Raw genomic sequence first — 21558 nt, forward strand, 5'->3', positions numbered from 1 at the left:
GTCTGGGAAGGGAGCTCAGGACAGCACTGTAAGCGGGGGAAAGTTGGTGACGTAATCCACCTCCTCTGTTCAATGATGGTTGTTCACAGTGGACATAGATGGCTTCTTTCACTCCTCTTTCAAACCATCTGTTTTCCCTGTCCAAAATGTGAACATTGGCATCCTCAAAAGAGTGCCCTTTTTCCTTCAGATGCAGATGTACTGCTGAATCTTGTCCTGTCGAGGTGGCTCTTCTATGTTGTGCCATTCGTTTGTGAAGAGGCTGTTTGGTTTCACCAATGTAGAGGTCCGAGCACTCTTCACTGCACTGAACAGCATACACTACATCGCTGATCTTGTGTTTGGCGGGTTTGTCCTTGGGATGCACCAGTTTTTGTCTTAGGGTGTGACTTGGTTTGAAGTATACTGAGATGTCATGCTTGGAGAAAATTCTTCTGAGTTTCTCTGACAAGCCTGACACATATGGGATGACAATGTTGTTCCTCTTGTCCTTCCCATTCTCTGTAGTTTGTGTTTGGCCTTCATTCCTGTGCATCTTAGCTGATTTGATGAAGGCCCAGTTGGGGTAACCGCATTCATGCGGTTACCCCAACAACATTGTCATCCCATATGTGTCGGGCTTGTCAGAGAAACTCAGAAGAATTTTCGCTTACAGTGCTGTCCTGAGCTCCCTTCCCAGACGTCTCAACCCCCATTCACACCTTTGTTCCAGTGACCTCAATAGGCCACAGGAAACAATGGAGCGGAGTCCTAAATTGGTTTCAACTGAAACCACTGATTAAATATGACCCACGCCCTCTTCACACCTGGGCACATGTGTTCACGCACATGATCAATAGAGGGTCATAACCACCTCCAGGGGACTACGCCCACAGGGGTTTAAATACCTGGGTCTCTCCACCATTTGGTTGAGAACTGAAGAAGCTTTTCGGATGAGAGGTGAAACGTCTTCAAGAAACAAAAAGAAGTCCAGTCGCCTTTTTCAAGCTCCAGAGACTACTATGACCTGGATGACTGAGAATCTACACAGAGATATTACACAGCCTCTCCCGTTTCATTAGAACCAGGTTTATATTTTTACCGTTTAAAATTCAAGTGTATTTACTTGAACACCTATGCCAGGTCTTGCTTGGATTTATGCTGCAGTCATGTTGCTATTTGTGTGCCCTATAAGTACATTCAAGGCCATATGTGTGTGTGTGTGTGTGTGTGTGTGTGTGTGTGTGTGTGTGTGTGTGTGTGTGTGTGTGTGTGTGTGTGTGTGTGTGTGTGTGTGTGTGTGTGTGTGTGTCTGTTTAAATATAGGTGTGCATGCAGAATGGAACCCTTAGGTGTACAGAGTCAAAGTGGTGTCAGCCTTTATCAATATTTGACTGCAGAACCAGCGAATGGATGAATCTTTAATATGACCTTGGAGCACAACAAAGACAAGGTGAAGATATGAGGGGCGCAGTGGCGTTGGGTGGGGAAAACACTGAGAGCCACAAAGGGGAGATGTGAATTTAAACTCTTAGTTTTAACTGAACTTTTACTTCATTTTCACCGTTTTACTTGTCAAAATGACCATTTCTCCCAAAAAGCCAACTGGACAATGACAAAGAAAGAATTAAAACAGAGAGAGACAAAATGGGCAGAAGAAGAAAAGTCTAAAGAATAATTGGGTAGAAGTATAAGTTCAAAGCTTTATAAATCTCTCTGTTAATTATTGCATCTATCTATCTATCTATCTATCTATCTATCTATCTATCTATCTATCTATCTATCTATCTATCTATCTATCTATCTATCTATCTATCTATCTATCTATCTATCTATCTATCTATCTATCTATCTATCTATCTATCTATCTATCTATCTATCTATCCTTTAAACACCTTGAACAGGCCTCTAGGAAAGCTGCAACCACCAAGTACCTGCTGAGAATAAGGCAAGTCCTGAATGGGGAAGAAAAAGATCCAGGCAATCAACACCTACGCCCTGCCAGCCCTGCTGGAATAATAAGCTGGCCAAAGGAGGAGATAGAACCCAATGGCATCAAGACAAGAAAGCTCCTTACCATGCATGGAGGGTTCACCCCAAATCCAGCGCCCTGAGACTGTACGCTAAGCGGAAGGAAGGAGGCTGAGGACTATTGAGTGTCAGAATCACTATCCAACAACAAAGATCCATGAATACTTCAGGAAGATGGCCACAAAGGATCATGTGCTTAGTGAGTACCTCAGGCAGCAGAAACCCGAGAAAGAAGAGGAGGAAGAACAGGAACCATCATGAAAGAATAGGCCTCTGCATGGAATGTACCACCGGCAGATAGAAGAAGTGGCTGATACTGAAAAAATCCTACCAATGGCTGGACAAAGCTGGGCTGAAAGACAGAACAGAGGCATTAATCATGGTAGCGCAGGAGCAAGCTCTGAGCACAAGATCGATAGAGGCTGGAGTCTGCCACACCAGGCAAGACCCCAGGTGCAGGCTATGCAGAGACGCCCCTGAGACAATCCAGCATGTAACAGCAGGCTGCAAGATGCCAGCAGGCAGAGCATACATGGAACACCATAATCAAGTGGCAACATCAGGATGAAAGAACACGAGAAGCTCAAGAAATACCAAGGGCTCAGAGAAGAGCTAGAGAGGATATGGAAAACGACGTTATCAGTTGTCCCCATGATAACTGGAACACTCGGGGCAGTGACCCCCAAACTGAGAGAATGGCTCCAGCAGATTCCAGGAACAACACCTGAGATATTTGTCCAGAAGAGCGCAATACTGGGAACAGCTAAGATACTGTGCAGCACCCTCGAGCTCCCATGCCTCTGATAGAGGATCTGAGCTTGGAGGACAGAGACCACCCACAGGGCAAGTGGGGAATTTTTTTATGGATGGACGGACGGTCGGACAGACAGACAGACAAACAGATAGAACATGCTCTGCTGAACATGCTGCACTATGTAACCACACACAGCCAATCTTTAAAAGAGCATCACCACTGAAATAGCGGGAGAAGTTTTGGAAAACTATTTTCATGAATCAATAGTTTGTGGTGCAAAGTGCTGGAGCAGGATGTGCGGCTGGCTTTCGGTTATATTTTGGGGGTTTTATAACTATAGTACACCTGGAAACAATTTTGGAATTACATTATCTGTGTATGTGGAGGGGGTTGGAATCAGTCACCAATCAAAGCAGCTCTCTTCCCTCCCCTGTGCCACATGGCAAACAGACACAGGCTCTGCCACAAAAGCTTCTCCTGAGAGAAAACCGATGCCCTTGTTCAAGAAAACTGTGAAAACAGCACAAGCTCTATTGTGGGAGGAGATAACACATTTGGTTATCATATTGCTCTAGTCCAAAAAAGATCTGTTGTCAAACACATATAATGCAGTGAGATTTAAAGTACTGCAGTGAGACAAAGTGCACAGATGTTAACAGATTTGTTAATCTTAAGTCTTTTTTCTGGAAACAATTTTCTACAGTCATTTTAGCTCAGTAATATTATGTATAAATACAAGGCATAATACAGCTTTAAATGACATTTAAAGACAATTTTTAAAAAAATATGTACTCTACAGAGAAAGAATCCATACACAACCACACAAAAGCCACGCAAAGAGCCTGATATCTTTGGTTGAAGAAGGGCAACTAAGAGGCAAATTCATGTGTGTGTCTGTCTGTATGGGAAAAAAGTGAGCGAAAGAGATGAAGAGAGATGGCAAGAGCATTGTGGTTATTGTGTGAGCATAAACACACACACACACACACACACACACACACACACACACACACACACACACACACACACACACACACACACACACACACACACACACACACATACAGACACGCACAGGCACAGCTGAAAGCTAAGTGGAGAAAAGTCAAGTGGATGTGTTTCTCTGACAAAGCCACTCGTCTTAATTAGTCATGCCGTGGAGAGGTGCTGAGGTAGGAGTGTGGTAGGAGTGCTGAGGTAAACACAGAAAACATGTTTATGCTAAATATCATGTTGTTGATAATCATACATAAAAAATTATGCACTTTTTCATATCTATACTCAACCAGTGGGTAACTAAGTAAATTTACACAAATACTGCGCCTAAATTCAGTGCTGCAGTACTTGAGTATCTCCACAGTAACAAGAGTAAAGGTCAAACCAGCAGTCTCTGATACTTTTTCATTGCAGCCCCAAAATGCTGCTTTTTGGGGGGCATAATCAGATGTACATGAATTGTTGGCAGATTTTGTTTAACTAATCTGTTTTCAATATTTGTTGCAAAATACTTTCTATTACTGTTCTTCACACCAACCAAAGCTAAGAGAGAAGTTTGAAAACTGAAGGCAGATTGTAGAAGGACCTTTTCTACCTCTTACATTAATCTTGTGGTCTTTTACATCCTTGAGTCACGATTTATGATATTTTTATTTTTACTTTCCTTTCGGAGTTCTTGAAAAAAGAATTGTACTTTTGCTGTGGTACATTTACAATGATTTTATTTGTATTGATTTATTTTACTTAAGAGAGTATGCATGCCCATCTTACAAACAAATTTACTTCAAACCTTATTACAGTCATCATTTAAAGTGTTTCACTTTCAGACTAGAACCTTCAGATACTTCACAATACTTCATTTGCACTTCAAGTCACTTTACTCATAGCTTAATTCATCTTCCTCGTCTCCATTAAAATTCTATTTGAGCTCGTCTTGGTTTACCCAAGGTTGAGTCTGTTCAAGTCAAGTGGTGGTAATGAGCTTGAAGCTGTTGGAAACTGTCAAAGTATCAAAATACATCAACAGTTACAAAATGTTATATGGGCTTCAGTTTCTACAGCTTTTACAGGAGGTTTACTGACTTACCTACACATGGGTGAGCTCATTTATATATTGCCCGTCTTATATTTGGATAGAAAGCATCAGGATCCACCTCCCAAAGCTGTTTGAGCATTCAAACTTCAATCCATTTCTGATGCTTCTTGAATACCCAAGACGCACAGTATATAAACTGATGCATGCAACATTTAAGTCAGGGAAAGAACCAAGGAAAACTGGCCAACCAGTGCCTATTATGCCTGTCTGTGCCTATTATGATGCAGCTTGCTATGGCTGACCACCACTGGACCTTGTGCACAATAACTGATGCTGCAGTGTTCTATAAAAACAGGCAATTTCTGCAAATTTCCACCATATTATAATACCCAGACGACACCTGGCCTTCACTGACAGATCACAGCAGAAATGAGCAGCCACTGTTCATTTTTGCTGCTCATTAGACGTGTGGAGTGAGCTGACTGTTATGTCATTTTATTTAATCATACCAAAATATGTGAAGCTGAAGACGTCTGCAAACATTAAAATGTAGATTATTTTTAAAACCTTTATCCTACTGGTTTCACTGAAAAGACTAATGAGTCATTACATTTGACATTGTCAATACTTCAGCTAATTGGTGAATGTTTACACATTCATTTGTCTGCTTACTGAGATCAAGTTAAAATAAAAATGATATCACGCTGTAACTTATTTGTTACTCATTGCATCTCTGCACCATTCAGCATTTCAAGCTAACAGTACTGTTTATGACTCTCTTCAGCTGTTGTAGTGGAATAATAAATGCTCTGTGTCTGCCTGCACTCTCCAGAATGGTGAATAAGTCATTAGAATTTTTCTGCCTACACAAGTGGCGATGAAATTCACATTGCTTCTAAAACAACCACATGGGGGGAAAGATTAAGTTGCATTTTACCAGACACTGTTATGTGATATTACACTTTCCACAACTTTTTAATTATTTCTAAATTGTTTATGCACAGATTTTGGTACAGATGCTTCACAGTTCTTTCACAGATTAGATCCAAAACAGTCCATCACAGATCTCCAGTCTACATATTAACTGGCACACGCCAGCAAGATCACATTTCACTCTACTGGCTTTTTCTCATTGGCTCCCAGTTAGCATTATAAAAAATAAAAAATTTTTTTATTGTTTGTTTGTTTGTTTTTAAGTCATTTTATGGGTCAGCATCACAGGTGTAACAACTGCAGAAAAGGCCAACAAAAAATATCTGCTCTGGAGCTTATAACAGCCCCATATCTGAGCACACTATCTCACATTCACATTCCCTCACTCTTACACACACACACACACACACACACACACATACACACACACACACACAGCGTAAATGCACATATAACAATAATAACTAATATTACTAGCATCATTGATCAGCACCATGGACAGCTACAGTGGGAACAGACATTTATTAAAGCTTGTGCTATAAACTCACACCGTCTTCTTCAACTAGGGTACCACAAGAGCCCCAAACAGATGCAGCCTTGCTAAAGTGCCATAAAGTCAACTGTAATGTCTATAAGCATGGGCCTCTCCTACCACCTCGAGCACCCCCACCCCCCCTTAAAAGTGTGCACCTCCTTGCTTCACACTGAGGTCTGCTGAGCACACACTCCTGGTTGTCCTTAATTGTGGTAGCTTGCCTCTTCACATCAAAGAAAGCTACTTTCAGCTGCTCCCTTGTCACAGGAGGTCACCACAGCAGGTTTGATTTGGCAGACTTTGACATTGGATGGCATTCCTGACACAAACCCAAAGGCTTTATGTCTCCAGCTGGAATCAAAACAGCAACCTTTTGCTTGCCAAGTAAACGTGTTAACCACTACACTGTGAAGCTCCTGCCTCATCACAGCAAAAGCTCATCAACACTGGACACTTTTTAAAGAAAACACATTTTTCTTTGTTTAGTTGCTTTTAAACTGGACTGAGTTTTGATTTGATTTTACTTTTGTTGTTTTATGTCATTGTTCTTTTATCTGTAGTGCATTTTGGTTAAATGCGTTTAGAATTGATTTCACTTGATTACCTTTAGGAGCAAGCTGAAAGGTTAAGAAGGCTAGAGGAGGATTTTCTGGCAACCTAAAACGTTCTCTTATAACTGTGCAACTGATGCTTAAAGCATGCATAAGTGATTTATTCAACTCAAATGAACCCATTCATTACAGCTAATAAAGTAAATGGGACAATATGAGCAAGTGGTAGCATTTCGTTTTTCTGTCTCTTTTCATAGAAGTCTCTGTTTTACAGAGTTTGACATTCATCTTCATTGTGCAGCAAAGTCGATCACAGCCAAGTGTGAAAACCAAGTGTGTCAACATTTTACTGTGGAAAAAGTGTCTGCAGCAGAAGTTAAAACTCTGCTCAACTACAGATCCTTCCAATGCAAAATCCGCTGCAGTATGCATTCAGAGAAAACAGCACGTGTATGAGTCTGCATGATGTGTGTTTGGTCCCTTTTTTAATCTCACTTAAAACCAGTCAACACACAACTGCAGTGCTTTCTGTACAACGCAGATATGTTACACACCAAAATGAAGTAGCACTCTCTGTCTCACACACACCAGCACACATATAAAATGCTGTATCCGGTTATCTTTGCTCTGCTTTGCATGCTAGCAGTTCATTTGAGATTAGACCATACTGAGATCTAATCGCTCTTTGATCTCAGGTTTTAGCTGCACCAGAAAACATGCACATACACATTCACACACGCATTCAAGGGCATTCAGTCAGCCCGACCCGCACAAACAAACATTCACTCACTTGCAACACTGCAAAACATTTGTATCTGCAATTCATAAAGCGGCGAGCCATACAAAGTCCTTAAAGAGTATTATGATGAATGAGAATGGACTTAAGAGATGTGGAAAAATAAAGATGAAGTGTAAGACATAAGGAGTACAAACAGTAAGGTTTTTCTCTTTCTTTCTTGGAATAAGCACATAAAATCCATCTAATTCCAAAACAAGGAAGGCAATATAGCTCATACAAATAGAGCCGGTATCATCTTTCTGTTTGCCATCTTGGTTAATTTTGTCCCATGATAACATGTGGCCTTTACTAAGAGAGATTAAGACAGAGAAAAATGTATAATGAAGAGAGGAGGATGCTAATGACCAGTGTTCAAGTTAACACATTAGGGCATATAATGTGTGCCACTGTGTAAGTGTGACATGGTGCAAGACTCTGCAGCTGTGTCTGTGTGTCTGTGTATGTTTTGTGGCTTTGGTGTGTATACACGGGTGCGTGCTACAGTATGTGCAAAATTCTGCTTGAATGAAAACAGTACATGTGAATGCTTGTGTGTATGCAGCTGCACAAAATGTGCCTTTATGACTTCCAGGCATTATTTCCAGCATTGTCATGCCTGTGCAGCAACTGTCGAGCTCATTAGCACTTTCAGTGAAAAAGGCTAATCTAAGAAACAGTTCTGCCCGTGTATAAATGCAGTTACTTCAACATCATTAGCTGCACTGTGATATTTTCTTTACAATTCAGCATATCTGCTGTGTAAAAGAAAGCAGCCATGTACCTGAATATGTATTTTTAGAAATAAAAGTGCACATGGATGAAAAAGCAAGGTCACTGAAAAGTTGAATATGAAAATGAATCATACATACAGTACTCCTGAGGCTCTGCCAGAATGAGCCTGGTAGAAAAAGAGCACAGGAGTAAAAGTAAGAAATGGGGAAAAAAAATGAAGAAGGTAAAGATTTAAAGATAATAAACTGGAAATGTAACCAAGGAAGGCATTAAAATGCAAAAATGTGCCATGATGACTCAGCTTTTAGGTGAGCTGAAATAATTTTTTCAAAATTTTTAAGTATATAATTAGGTCCATAAGTATTTGGACGGTGACACAGCATCCCAGTAGATTTCAAATCAAACATTTTTTTAAGTGTTGAAGTGCAGCCTTTCAACTTTATTTCAGGAGTCTGACAAGAATTTTATATTGGGGCGTTACCCTCATTTTTATACATAGTCCCCATTTTTCAGACGCTCAGAGGAAATTGGACAAACTAAGTTATCAATAAAAATAAGGACTATTTTTAATAATTCAGTGAACATTTTTTCCAGTCAATGACTGCCTGAAATCTAGAACCTATGGACTCACCAAATGCTGCATTTCCTCCCTTGTGATGCTCTGCTAGGCCTTTACTGCAGCCACCTTCAGCTGCTTGTTTGTGGGTCTCTCTGCCTTCAGACACTTTGGGTTAAGACCAGGTGACTGACGTGGCCATCCAAGAACATCACATTTTTTTTGCCTTGAGAAACTCCCAGGTTGCTTTTGCAGTGTGCTGTGAGTCATTATCCATTTGCTCTGTGAAGCGCCAGTCAATCAGTTTTGCAGCATTTGGCTGAATCTGAGCACAGAGTACAGCCCTGTACGCGTCACACTTCATCCTGCTGCTTCCAAAACAAACTCAAAATATAATCCTTCGTTTAAGGAAAATCAACTGCAGAAATCTTAATAATTCTGATGACAGTGGCAGAGTGCATCAGTCCAAAGTCTCCCATACTGTAGGTACTGTTGATTGCAAAGGTCATAGCATGTGAATCACATCATCTGTGTCCTCTTCCATTTTTCAGGATCCAGTTTAAAATTTTCACCCTCACATACAGAGCACGTCATGCTCAGGCTTTCGCATATGTGGAAGATCTCCTTCACCATCACTCTTCATGTCTCTCAAATATGCTAAAAATTTCTTGTCTGTACAACACACCTACTTAAGGCTCCATGATGATCAAGCTTGTCAGGCAGTGGTTCCTGACCTGTGGATTGCTCTACATGCCCACATCACTAAGATTGCTCATTCAGTGGATGCTATTAAAAATCCCCTTACAGTGACATAAAAGCAGGCCTGGTGCATCCATGTTTTGAGCATTTTTAAATCTTTACATTTGCACTTATATTCTTTGTGAATTCAGTATATTACGTGTATACACATGTTTATCTTATCTTTACCTCTTAAATTTTTTGTATAGCTTTATTTAGGAGTGGATGCAGCTAAGGAAGGTTGGTAGTTTGATGCCTGGCTGCTCTAGTGTGCATGCCAGAGTGCCCTTAGACAAGATACCAAACCCTGAGTTGCTGCTGATGCGTTCATTAGAGTATGATTATCAGCTTAATTTTGGTGCTCAGATGAAATACCTCTGGATACTCTTTGAAATATCTAAAAAAAAAAACAATCAAATCAGCAAAATGCTGAAAAAGGTAATCAGACTATAAATGTAACATAAATAAATTCAGTCTTAGTTTATTCATACAGAGCTTTGAAGATGTACAGCTACATAAACTCGCCAAAGTCAAAGAGAACAGAACTTTTATCAGATTCATAGATTTTCATAGCATAGACTTTCAGATAAATAAGGAATGATTGAACTGTAGGATCAAATACTGAAATGACTGAGAAGTGGGAGCAAAATGCTGAAATATTTCAACCAAATGATATATTAAATGTATGCTGCAGCAAGAAGTGAGGAGCATGAAGTCTGTACAGCAGAATAAACAAGATTACAAGGGTGAGAAAGGCTTGCAAGGGAAGATTAGAACCTTCTTAAGCCTTCAAGCTTAATGAATACCTCAAATTGTGAGTAACTGAAGAACACCCTCATAATTACCCCCCCCCCCCAAATAATCACTTGGCTTCCTAATCCCCATACAATTTTTTTTAAACAATGTTCTGTATCAAATGATTATTGTTTTCCTTTTGTTTTTTATGATTAGATACTTTTTTCAGTGACATCATTATTACACATGTCAGTGTTCTAATTTTGATTTGACCTTGTGATGGCACTGCTGCCTCAACGCTACAGCACCTAAAGTCAGACACAGTAATATAGAAGTTTGTCCATCTGGCCTATTGTAACAGTAACGTGTAGATGCTGCAGGTCATTGCAGGTTTAATTCAGAGCAGCTTTTTCCTTGATAACATTTCTGCAGTTGAAGATTCAGCTGACGCTGAAGAATAGTTCTTTTTGATATTCACGAATCAGGTCATTTAAAAACACAATAGCCAAATACACTCAGTTAAGAGCCTTAGTAAGGAACTCAAATACATACCTGTTACCTTATCTGCTTTGTCTGTGCTCCAAAAAGTATTTTGTTTTGTTTTAACATTACCAAAATTTCAAAATCACGCTCCTTCATAGCAAACAGTGTCATTGAGCTGCTGCACAGTAACCCAAGCGAGCGGCTGTAATCTGTGATGGCCATGTTGACTCAATGAGAAGTTACAGCAGACTTTGTGCAAGCTAAGAAAGGAAAAGAATGAAATTAGTCTACACTGAGAAAAAATAATGAATTCAAAATCTGTGTTATTTCTAAATCTGCTCTGTAAAAGGTTACAAAAAGATGATATTTTAAATCCCAGTAGAGAGCTGAAGTGTGTAATGCTTGTCTCTTCACATAAGGATTACTTGTTTAGTTTCTCTCTATTTTGACCTCATTTTCTTCATATTGTATCGGCTGCGCTGTGTGTATGTAGCTGATCCTGTAGCCTGTTGACTGCAAATTGTAATAATCAGTCTTTAAACTGCAACTTCCTTTCAGAGTGTCCCAGATGGATGGTTGCCAACATGTTTGTGCTCTATCAGCTGGCAGGAAGCTGTCCATCAATTTCTCCTCTACTTTTCTGTTTATATAATGTTGGGAGTGAAAAATCTTCTTGTCAGCAAATACCAAGCCTGCTGAAGCATTCTCAGCCAAGGACTGAACCTGAGCACCTTGAGTGCTGATGATGCATATACTAACTGACACCTGACCTCTCCGTGGCAGTCAGGTGTCAGCTTCTGTAGATGAGGATTTAACTTCAGTTCAGTCAGGACCAATATCATCAAAAGAAGATTGTTATTTCCAGCTGCAATAATTTATATTTGGCAGAATGGTTTTTTTCTGGGTTCTGAGCATGACCGCAACAAATATGACAATGTTTAACTCACATACACCGTGAAAGGAAGTGCTGGGGTGGAGGTGGGTTGCAAAGTGGCTTGCAGATATGTAGGAGCAGTTTAAATGTGCACGCTATGCAGGCCGTCAGCTGACGTGGGAATCTGCTGAGATCAGCTAATCTGCTGGATTGGGGCTGAGGATGGGGATGGGGATGACTTGATGGACTGCAACTATGCTCAATTAGGCAAGGCTTTCCCTATAAGGATCACAAAGTATCGCATTGCATTTGTCCAACAGTATTTATTATCTATGTGCTGATCTGTATAAAAATTATTTTGAAGTATGTGATCACCTACCACCAGCCTCCTCTCTGTTGTCTCCAATCTCAATTTGTCTCCCTTTACTGCAGCAGGTGCTACATCAGAGCCATGCAGCACAGCGGGGGAGACCAACACAAGGAAATGGTAGTTCCCATCCATATGGTGTCCAGTTATACACACACACACACACAAACAGCGAGAGAGAAACAATCTCTAACAGACTATCTTTGGCCAACTGTAGCTCTCGCCCACATAAATGTCCGCTTGGCTCTGCTCTGATCGCATAATTGCTCTGTGCACACCTCTCCCACTCGCACACACGCACAGAAGTAGAGCACACATCCATAGAGCATACACTGAAGCACACTCAGGGAGTTCATACACACATACTCTGAAAACCTGGATATATACAGCACGCGCGCACGCACGCACACACACAAAAAGTCACCATTTGGTATGGCAAGAAGTGGACTGTTCGAGCACACATGCCTGCAAGCGTGCACACTCACATACATGGCAAATACCAAACAAAAACTCCCACCAACTCACCTACCCACACACAGTCAGCAGGCTGTAGAGCGAGTGTGCCAAAGACTGACGTGGAGAGAAAACGAGAATGTAACTGACTACTTTCACTCTCTTAATGCCATCTTCACTGAGTTTCATTTTCATAAAGAAACAAATGTTAAGAATTCGTGGTATTTCTTTATTTGCTGTTGTCCAAAAATTCCATAAATTCCATACACTGGAAGAAGGACTTTATGTGGATCTCAGGGTGGCCTGGAAAGCATTTTGGCAAGCATCGTTTCAGCTTAACTCTCAGTGACTGGCTGCCAGCTGCAGGGTCTGTTCTGTAGATGACCCTGACCTTTGAGCACCTTTTAGAGAAAATCAACCTTGGTCGGGATGGGGGGGGGGGGGGGGGGGGGGGGGGGGGGGGGGTTCCCGACGAGAAGGAATCTTATTACTCATGCAATTTTTATCATCTCCTGCATTTTTCTATCCTCGTTTCCTTTCAGCTTCATCATTTTAAACTATGCAACTGAGGTAAAAATGAAAAAAATGAAAATGATAAGAAGAAACACCTGAGTGGATAGGTATTTGACATTATTTTAAAGTGAATGTTGAGCATACAGTGTGTAATTATAGTAGTGTAATAACAATACCACCTTCTTCACCGTGCAATTCTGTCTTCCACCAGGTAAAAAATCTCCAGGAAAATGATGCTGCGTGCAATATTCCATCAAGCATATCAAGAAGCTACAAACCACAATTTTGTTATTCTTGCAGTGGTTGGGTGAAGTGCTGTAATGCAATTCTCAGATGCTGAGTGTGTGTAATTACAAAGAATCTCCAAAGTATTGTTATGGCTACCCTCAAATTCCCTTGACTAAACCACCAGGACCAACACTCTCATAAGCAAGCAAAACAGTGTGACGGGATTACATTAAAGGGGAATCAATTCTAACTGGATTGTAATAATTAGATGACCTGAGTTTGCTAAAAATCGCTGGGTAATTTTCTGTGTTTTTATCACTTTCAGGACCTGGCAGGAGTGTGTGACAATAAAATTACAGATGCTGAAGGTAATATTTATAATTAAAGATTCCCTAAGTGTAGCACTGCAGATGAAGTGTTCTGTTCAAGCACAAAGGCAGCATGAAAGGGAATCAAAACGCTATGCAGCTCACCTCTAGGTCACACGTGACGTACTGTGCAAAAGTCTGGAGTCACTCTTGACTTCTTTATATATTTTGTTAGGAAAATGGGAGACATAAATGGAAATACAGTACATAATCCAAAAACAGAGTTTGTACAAATAACGAGCTTGAAAGTCAATATTGGTTCATCAGCACAGGATTGAACTCTCTTTCTTCTAATTTCTTTAAGTAGTCTTCAGGAATAGTTCTCCAGGCTTCTTGAAGGACATTCAAAGCTCTTCTTTGGATGTTGCCTGCTTCAATAATTTTGCGGTCCGGGCTCTGGGGAGGCCAGTCCATGACTGATAGTGTTCCATTGTGTGTTTTTCTATCCAGATGTGCATTGGCAGTGTGTTTGGGATCATTGTCATACTGAAAAATGAGGCTGTTGCCAGTCAGATGCTTTCCAGATGGTATTACATGTTGGTTCAAAATCTGGCAGTACTTTTCTCTGTTCATAATTCCATCAATTTTGACAAGATCTCCAACACCACTGGCTGAAATGCAGTCCAAACCATGACAGAGCCTCCACCGTGTTTTGGAGATACACTCACTGTTGTACCGCTCTCCTGGCCTCCTCCATACATATTAATGACAATTTGAACCAAAAATTTCACATTTTGATCTATCACTACATAAGACCTGTTATTATTGATTTTCAGTCCAGTTCTTGTGTAAATTGACATACCTCTGGCTTTTCCCCCTGTTTCCCTTCCTAAAGAATGGCTCCTTGACAGCCACCCTTCAATTGAGACCATTTCTGATCAGGCTTTAGCAAACAGTAGATGGATCAACTGAAGGGCCAGATGCATCTCTCAGGTCCTGCGACAGGTTTTTGCTAATTTTTTTCTCATTTTTTAAAGACATGACTTTCATATACTGTTTCATCTGCTGTAGACAGTTTTCAGACCTGCCACTTCTTGTTTTGTCCTCCACTTGTCCAGTTTCCTAATTTTTTTTTAAGAACACTAGGGTTTAATCCCGGGATCCGGGATTCCCGGGAAATGCGATCAGAACCATTTCCCGTTTCCCGGGAAACGTTAGACGGGAAACCGGGAAAAAAGTTGCGCGCGTCGATTTGACTTTCAGAAAGAAAAGAAAGCTTCAGAATGTTAAATTTAAGGAAATATTGAGAGAAGGGTTCGTTTAATGCGAAAAGCATTACTCTTCATTTCAGGCACGTTCAGCCTCCGTTTAAGACTGGCTTCAGCCTTCATCTCAAGCGTTTTAATAGAGGTATTACACAGTTGTACTTTTTTCCTCTTTAATTTGTTGAAATCGTAGGCAATGTGTTTACCCTAAGGTATTTTGTATTATATAATTTTATATTATTATATATTGTTATATTGCATTATATAGCCTATAAAATATGCCTGCCCTGAACAATAAAGAAATATCTGTGTAACTTCGAGTGTTTCTTTTCCTCGTTTGCAGCCGCTTACTAACAATCATGAATTAGGATGTGGGCCTAATGTGTGAAGAAATTATCATGAAATAGATTGCTTTAACATATTTCACTTTTAAAATGGAGTTGAGTAAAATGTATATTTTTTAGGCTATAAGGATTGGCCAGTTTTTCAATAGACGATTCACAGCGAACCTACTTTAACCCTCAGACACGGTGTTATAAATTTGTTGTTGCCAGAATGGCAATGATCAAGTCGTAGTGCATTACTCAAGGCCCTGTGTTATGCCATATTATAGTGTAGTACGGTAGTTAACTTTTCAATGACTATTACAGCGTTCCACTGGTGGAACCGTGTGCACGACAGCGTAAGTGGCTGAGCCTTTATCAGTGCTGTGTGGAGATGAACCGTATTGTTTTGCACCAGCAGTTGTAAAATAGCTTGGTATAATTCCATGTACAATGGAGGAATATTCGAATTATATTTGTTAAGGGAGTGTTGAGGAACGATACAACACCGCATAGCTCGAGCACTCGAATGCAGAGATGTAGGTTTTATTGCATTAATCAAGCCGACGTTACCCCCTACTGGGCATAACAGGACATAGCTGGAAAGCTACCTCTACAATATCACAATAGGTTAAGGCCGACACAGGCTACAGAAGGCCTAATTAAAATAAATAAATAAATAAACTTTTTCCCGGGATTCGAAAATGACATGATTTGATTCATGTCATTTTCGGGAAAAATATTAAACCCTAAAGAACACACAGCACAGTATACACAGTATGCCAAGTTTTAAGCTAGCAGCTCTTTGGGAATCACCTTGTTGGTGCGTGAATGCTGTTTTATATCTGTCACACTGTGTTATCTGACATTTTTCATACTGTAGATTCAGTTAAGGAAATGGGACCAAAGGATGTGTTGTTGTAAAAGCCTGCAACAAAGTGCCTAAAGATAGAATTTAAAACGTATTCTTTGCTAAGCTGTCTGACACAGCACTGGTTCATCTTTTAACTTAGGTGCCTTTTTTTATGCTTGAATGATTCATAGGTCAGTGTTAAGTGGTTAAACCAAAAAAAATTCCTCTCAATATGGTCGGGTACAGGGACTGAACTAAAAATGAGTGAAAAAGCAGTCAATGTCCAAAGAAAAACTGAAAGTCCTTCAGAAAGCCTGGAGAACTATTTCCCATAACCAAAGGCCTGGCTCCTTAGAAGCAAAACATAGAAAAATAAGGGCTGACTCAAAACCTTTGCACAGAACTGTACTAAGATTATCATACAGTATAATACAAAATTATTGATGCCATACATCAATGACCCAATCAAACCCCTTCTGTCAAGGTGATCGGCGAGACACAACAAATCGATTATGAATAAAAGACTATCAGCAGATCTGTCATCACATAGCCTGCCGATACACAAATGAGCACAGCAGCAACAACAATGACAGCAGCGATCATTACACCCCCCTCAGCAGAAAAGGAGAGGGATGGAAATGGAGAAACAGCCATTCTGAGCTCTGAGATAGAGTTTGGAGAGGAGTGTTATCTGAGAAAGGCAGAGGTGGTGATTGTGGAAGAGAAAAAAAACAGCTTGAGCAAAGTAGAAGCGAGTATCCATTGCATCAACTTAAGAGATGTCAATGTATCAGAAAGGACGAGAGCAAAGAAAATTGCTGGGGAACATTGAGAGACACCCTGTATTTGACAGCAAAAAGGAGACTAAGAGTGAGGTGGAGTATAATGAGAAAAGACAAGAGGTAGCATTATCGCAAGAAGACTGAAGAGTGCTGGCAGTGAAAGAGGATGGCAGTGAAACAAAGAAAGAAAAACAAAGGGAATATCAGTAAGCAACAATAAGCTCCAAAAATAAAAAGCCCGAGAACGTTCGAGAGAGAGAGGCTCGTTTTCAACAAAGGAGAGTGCACCACAAGACCGCAAATACTAACGCTCTTCATCCTACCTGAGTTCCTCTTGGAGATGTACTTGACGTCGTCACAGGCTCCTGAGGCGAGGAGGAGGAGGAGGAGGAAGAGGAGAGATAAAGTCTTCATCTCTCTGTTCTCCACTGGCACCTTTGGGAAACAGGACAGAGTGCAAAGAATAAGAGACAGCACAGGATATCACATTTAAACCTGGCAATAACAAGCAGTCAGTGTAACTGCGATGTTACTGTACAGATTAGACAGATTAATAGCTGAAGCAACATATGAATATATAAGATGAGTTGCTTATAATTTCATCCTGTCACCAAGGTTTGTATAGTCCAGCTGTGTGGCACGCCTCTTTTGTACTCTATAGGTAAAACACTTCCAGAAAGTATACACCTTTAAATTTTCAGTAATAGCTCCTCCAGCAAACCTCATCTCTCTTTCGTCCTCTGTCCTCCACATGCATTTCAGGAACTGAGACATCCTACAGCATGACATACTGAGACAGATTTCTGGGTAACAAGTGGGAGGACTGGGAAGACAAGGAGGCATGAATTTGAGAAATAAGAAAAGTTTCTAGTTTTTGTCTGTCTTTGTTTTGTCTCTGCTGGCCAGACTTACATTTGCAGTCTGTGTGACTGCAAAATCCTCATTTGATGCTAAAAAGCTACTGTTGGGTGTCACTAAAGAGTTACGGCATCCTTGTGGCATATGTATTTGTAGGAGTTTTCAAGAACATAATTGTGGGAGGAGAGTATTTAAATGCATCACACAAATGTGAGTTACTAAGGTTTGTGCCACACAATTTACTGCAAATTGAATTTAACATCTTATTTTGCTCCTGATGTGGCTGTTATATGTGGTTGTTAACTAGGAGTGTTAATTTATTTGGAATGAGCGGGAGAGAGCCTGTCAGAATGAGTTCATAATTGGTGCGGATGGATGACTCAAAGCTGTGAGCGTGGTGCCTAAGTTTTGGCTCTGCCTTGAGCGAGTCATCACCCCAACCGTTTAGAACACAGACCTCCATTTTTCTGCTCATCAATAATAACTGTGTTTTAATCATCATTAAGCCTAAACATGTACTAAAATCAGTAAGGCCAATAACATCAGTCCAGTCCTAATGCATGTTGGCCAGGGGTCAGTTTAAGGTCCACTCAAGCAATTTACCTGCCACATTTAAAGAGAGCAACAATAAAAAAAGAGACACTGTTTCTAGTCTCCTGCTTCCTCTATAGGCTACATGACATGATTTTGAATGGCTGTAGGTGGAATACAAAAAAGTTGGGGTAGTCATAAAAAATACACATGTGGGTCAATATACTGAAGAAAGAAAGTTTTATTACTACTATGACAAGAAGATAAACAGAAAAAAAAAAAAGATTCACACTGACGTGAAACACAGATTTGGTGCATTTTCTAAAACATAATTATTCTACTGAAAAATCAAAATACTGAAACCAAGTCAGATTTGCATATGGGCTATGGATCACTTTGATAGCACACATGACATTGCTTTCTGTGTTTTCACAAACTGTAGCAACCTACCACATACAGAGTAAATGAAGGTAAGATTGAAACAGAAGATTAGCCAGCAGTCATTCTGTTGTGCTTTTTATACATGTGATACTAAAATGTAACTGAATCTCCATCATGAGTCCTGTTTGAAATCACGTGAACAATAAGGCAGCTGATGATAAGACGTGGAATAGTGTTGATATGTGTGCCATTATAACTTGCTTTTGAGTGATGGGATAAGATCTAAAACCAGAAGAACAAAGCCAAAAGAACACATGTAAGATGAAGAGTGTGTGTGTGTGTGTGTGTGTGTGTGTGTGTGTGTGTGTGTGTGTGTGTGTGTGTGTGTGTGTGTGTGTGTGTGTGTGTGCCAGTTAGAAATTTCTCAACCCTACTTCATTTTGTATGATACAATTTTTAAAAAGAGAAAGTCTAAAAAAAAAATCTGTATTTGGATAATGATTTAGAAGAACACAAATCATACAAAAACATGCAATATTCTTTTCTTCCAGAAAACATTTTGGCATATTTGTCACAACAGGAAGAGCACAGGTGCATCTAATAACGCTAATGATGGCTATGTTCTATGGAGTGTTCCAATAAGCCGGCTCTAACAGTACCAGGGCGAGCTACTGAAACAACTAACTGAACTGGAGTGGTACCATTATTATGAACATTGCTGCACCTGTGTTGAACAAGTAAAAATGGCCGCTTCTGTAACATTGTTGCTTCTGGTCAAACATTGTACTGCTTGGGGGAACTAATTTATTCAGTTAGTATTCATTTAAAAGCCAAAAGATGGAATTAATGAACATTTTAAATTTATGCAAATGTAAAACTGTGCTCCTAATAAATAATGAAAGCAGCAATTCTCCTAACACTGTATGAATTTTCTGTACTTTCTGGTGGTTTTAGAAAAAGTCAGGTTCTTTTTATCCACATCAACTCTTATTTTATTTCAAATTTACACACTGAGTAGCTTAAAGTTTGGTGTCCATTACATTCCATGTTTCAAATTGTTTCATTTGGTCCACTACACGTTATGTCTGTTCTGTTATGCCAGTCATACACTGTTGGAGCAGTACTGTGTTGGAGACCCCAACCAAAAAAGACAGCGACGTTGTGAAGTGAATTTGCGATCTCATTGCCTTGCAGATGATTGCTACAAAGACAGGGATCAGGTCTGCAACCACTTGCAGTCAGTTGGTGAGTTACTTTTGTGGATCAAGATGACGATCATCAGAGTCAGATGGAATCAGCCTGTTGTCACTCTGCTATCAGTTTGCAATTGAATGGAATCAAGTTGGCAATTACATGTGATGCATTTGTGATAATATGGAAATTAACTGTGATGAACTAGCCAAAATTACATCTGTTGTCATCTTTTGCAAATCTGTTGCCATCTACATACACAGAAATTCACATTAAACAAAAATTCACATTAACTACTTACATTCACAGTCTAGCCAGATCCTCGTGGATTTTAAAAAGAGAAATTCCTCCACAAATAGTGACACAGTTGCTGCAGGACAGTGATTTAACCTACTCAGAAACCTTGCATTTATATAGAAAAATAACTGGAATACAACTTGCATTGATTGCAACTCAGACTGCAATTATTTGCAAACCTTTGTCAATCTGTCTGAGAGTGACTGCAGTCAGTCTACTGTAAGTTGGACTTGTCTGGAGACAGGTCCTCTCCCACCAGGTGATCTGCACCTTGCAATCAATAGTGGTCGCCCAGAAGTTGAGGGGGTTGTTTGCTCAGCCTCAGGGTGACCATTTGGTCACCACAACTACTTGCAATTGGTCTCAGACAGGAAAAAACTTCACTACAATCACTAGGTAACCACCTATTATTCCTAGTCACAACGAGGTTGCCATCTGTTTTTACTCTAGTGTGATTGAGCCATGAATTTCGAAATTCATGAGTTCTTACCACCATGCTTACATTAATTGGAATCATTCTGAACCAACAGGCTTGTATAATATGTATACAATAAACATATTATCTATATACTTCCCCACCCCTTTCTCCTTCACTTGGTGGCAAATGTGTTTACCTCTTTCACTGGGAGGTAAACACATTTGCCACCAAGTGAAGAAGAAACTGATGATAATATTGCAAGAAAGAAGTCTGCGCCTCTGAGGCAAGAAAGCAGGAAAAGATACAAGTTTAAAGAAACTGAAACAACTGTCTCCAAAGAGGAAAACGAGTTGTAACTTTCCAATGTGTTTAGTCAGAGCCACATCTAAAATATTTGTGAATTATTAACAAATTCGGGTACAAAAATATGGATAAATTGCATGAAACATTTGTACGCTTAACTTACATGCAGATTTGTCTGTACACACTGTTCGTAAATGTGGGCCATTGTGTTTTTAGATAGAAAGAACAGCAAGAAACTCACACAAAGAATGGATTATACTGCATTTCAGTGTTTTCATCCATCTGAGCTAATATTTCAGCAGCTAAAATGAATGATGGAGCAGTGGAAGCTATTTTACTATTATTTCCTGTCTTTAAAACACTGGCTGTAATACGTGAAGTGGTTGCCAATATGCACAAGAATCTGAAAGATTTCATCAGGGTACTGAGCACTTCTTAAAACCACAGTAGCACCATATTTGTGGTTTTTGTAATCAAAACCATACAACTCATAACACTGTATTACTTAAGACTTCTGTACACGCATGTGAGGCACAGACCTCGAAGAATTTTAGGTATAAATTTTCAGCTTCCTGACCTTGCTCAAGTCAAGAAGAAGCACAAAAAATTGTTTGGTTATGCTGTAACATAACAGATAAGCTCAAATGATCTCAATTGAGTCTTCAGGTAAAGACGGAAGAGAGAAGACACTCACTGACAAGTAACTGTGAAAAATCTTAAATGTGAGTCAGTGAGAAGTATTTGTGAGGTTTTTCTGGTAAAGAACAAACTTAAAA

General features: G+C 39.9%; 1 protein-coding gene across 1 annotated transcript in view; it reads right to left on the minus strand.

Moving 5' to 3' along the window:
- The window catches only part of il1rapl2 (interleukin 1 receptor accessory protein-like 2), a 447173-nt gene that overhangs the window by 357152 nt on the left and 68463 nt on the right, over positions 1 to 21558 (minus strand). Inside the window, exon 2 of the mRNA XM_030739324.1 lies at positions 17127 to 17238. Coding sequence (XP_030595184.1) covers positions 17127 to 17238 — 112 coding nt within the window. The remainder of the gene's footprint in view (positions 1 to 17126; positions 17239 to 21558) is intronic.

This window comes from Archocentrus centrarchus, chromosome 10 (assembly GCF_007364275.1).
Source record: "Archocentrus centrarchus isolate MPI-CPG fArcCen1 chromosome 10, fArcCen1, whole genome shotgun sequence".
NCBI classification, from domain to species: Eukaryota; Metazoa; Chordata; class Actinopteri; order Cichliformes; family Cichlidae; genus Archocentrus; species Archocentrus centrarchus.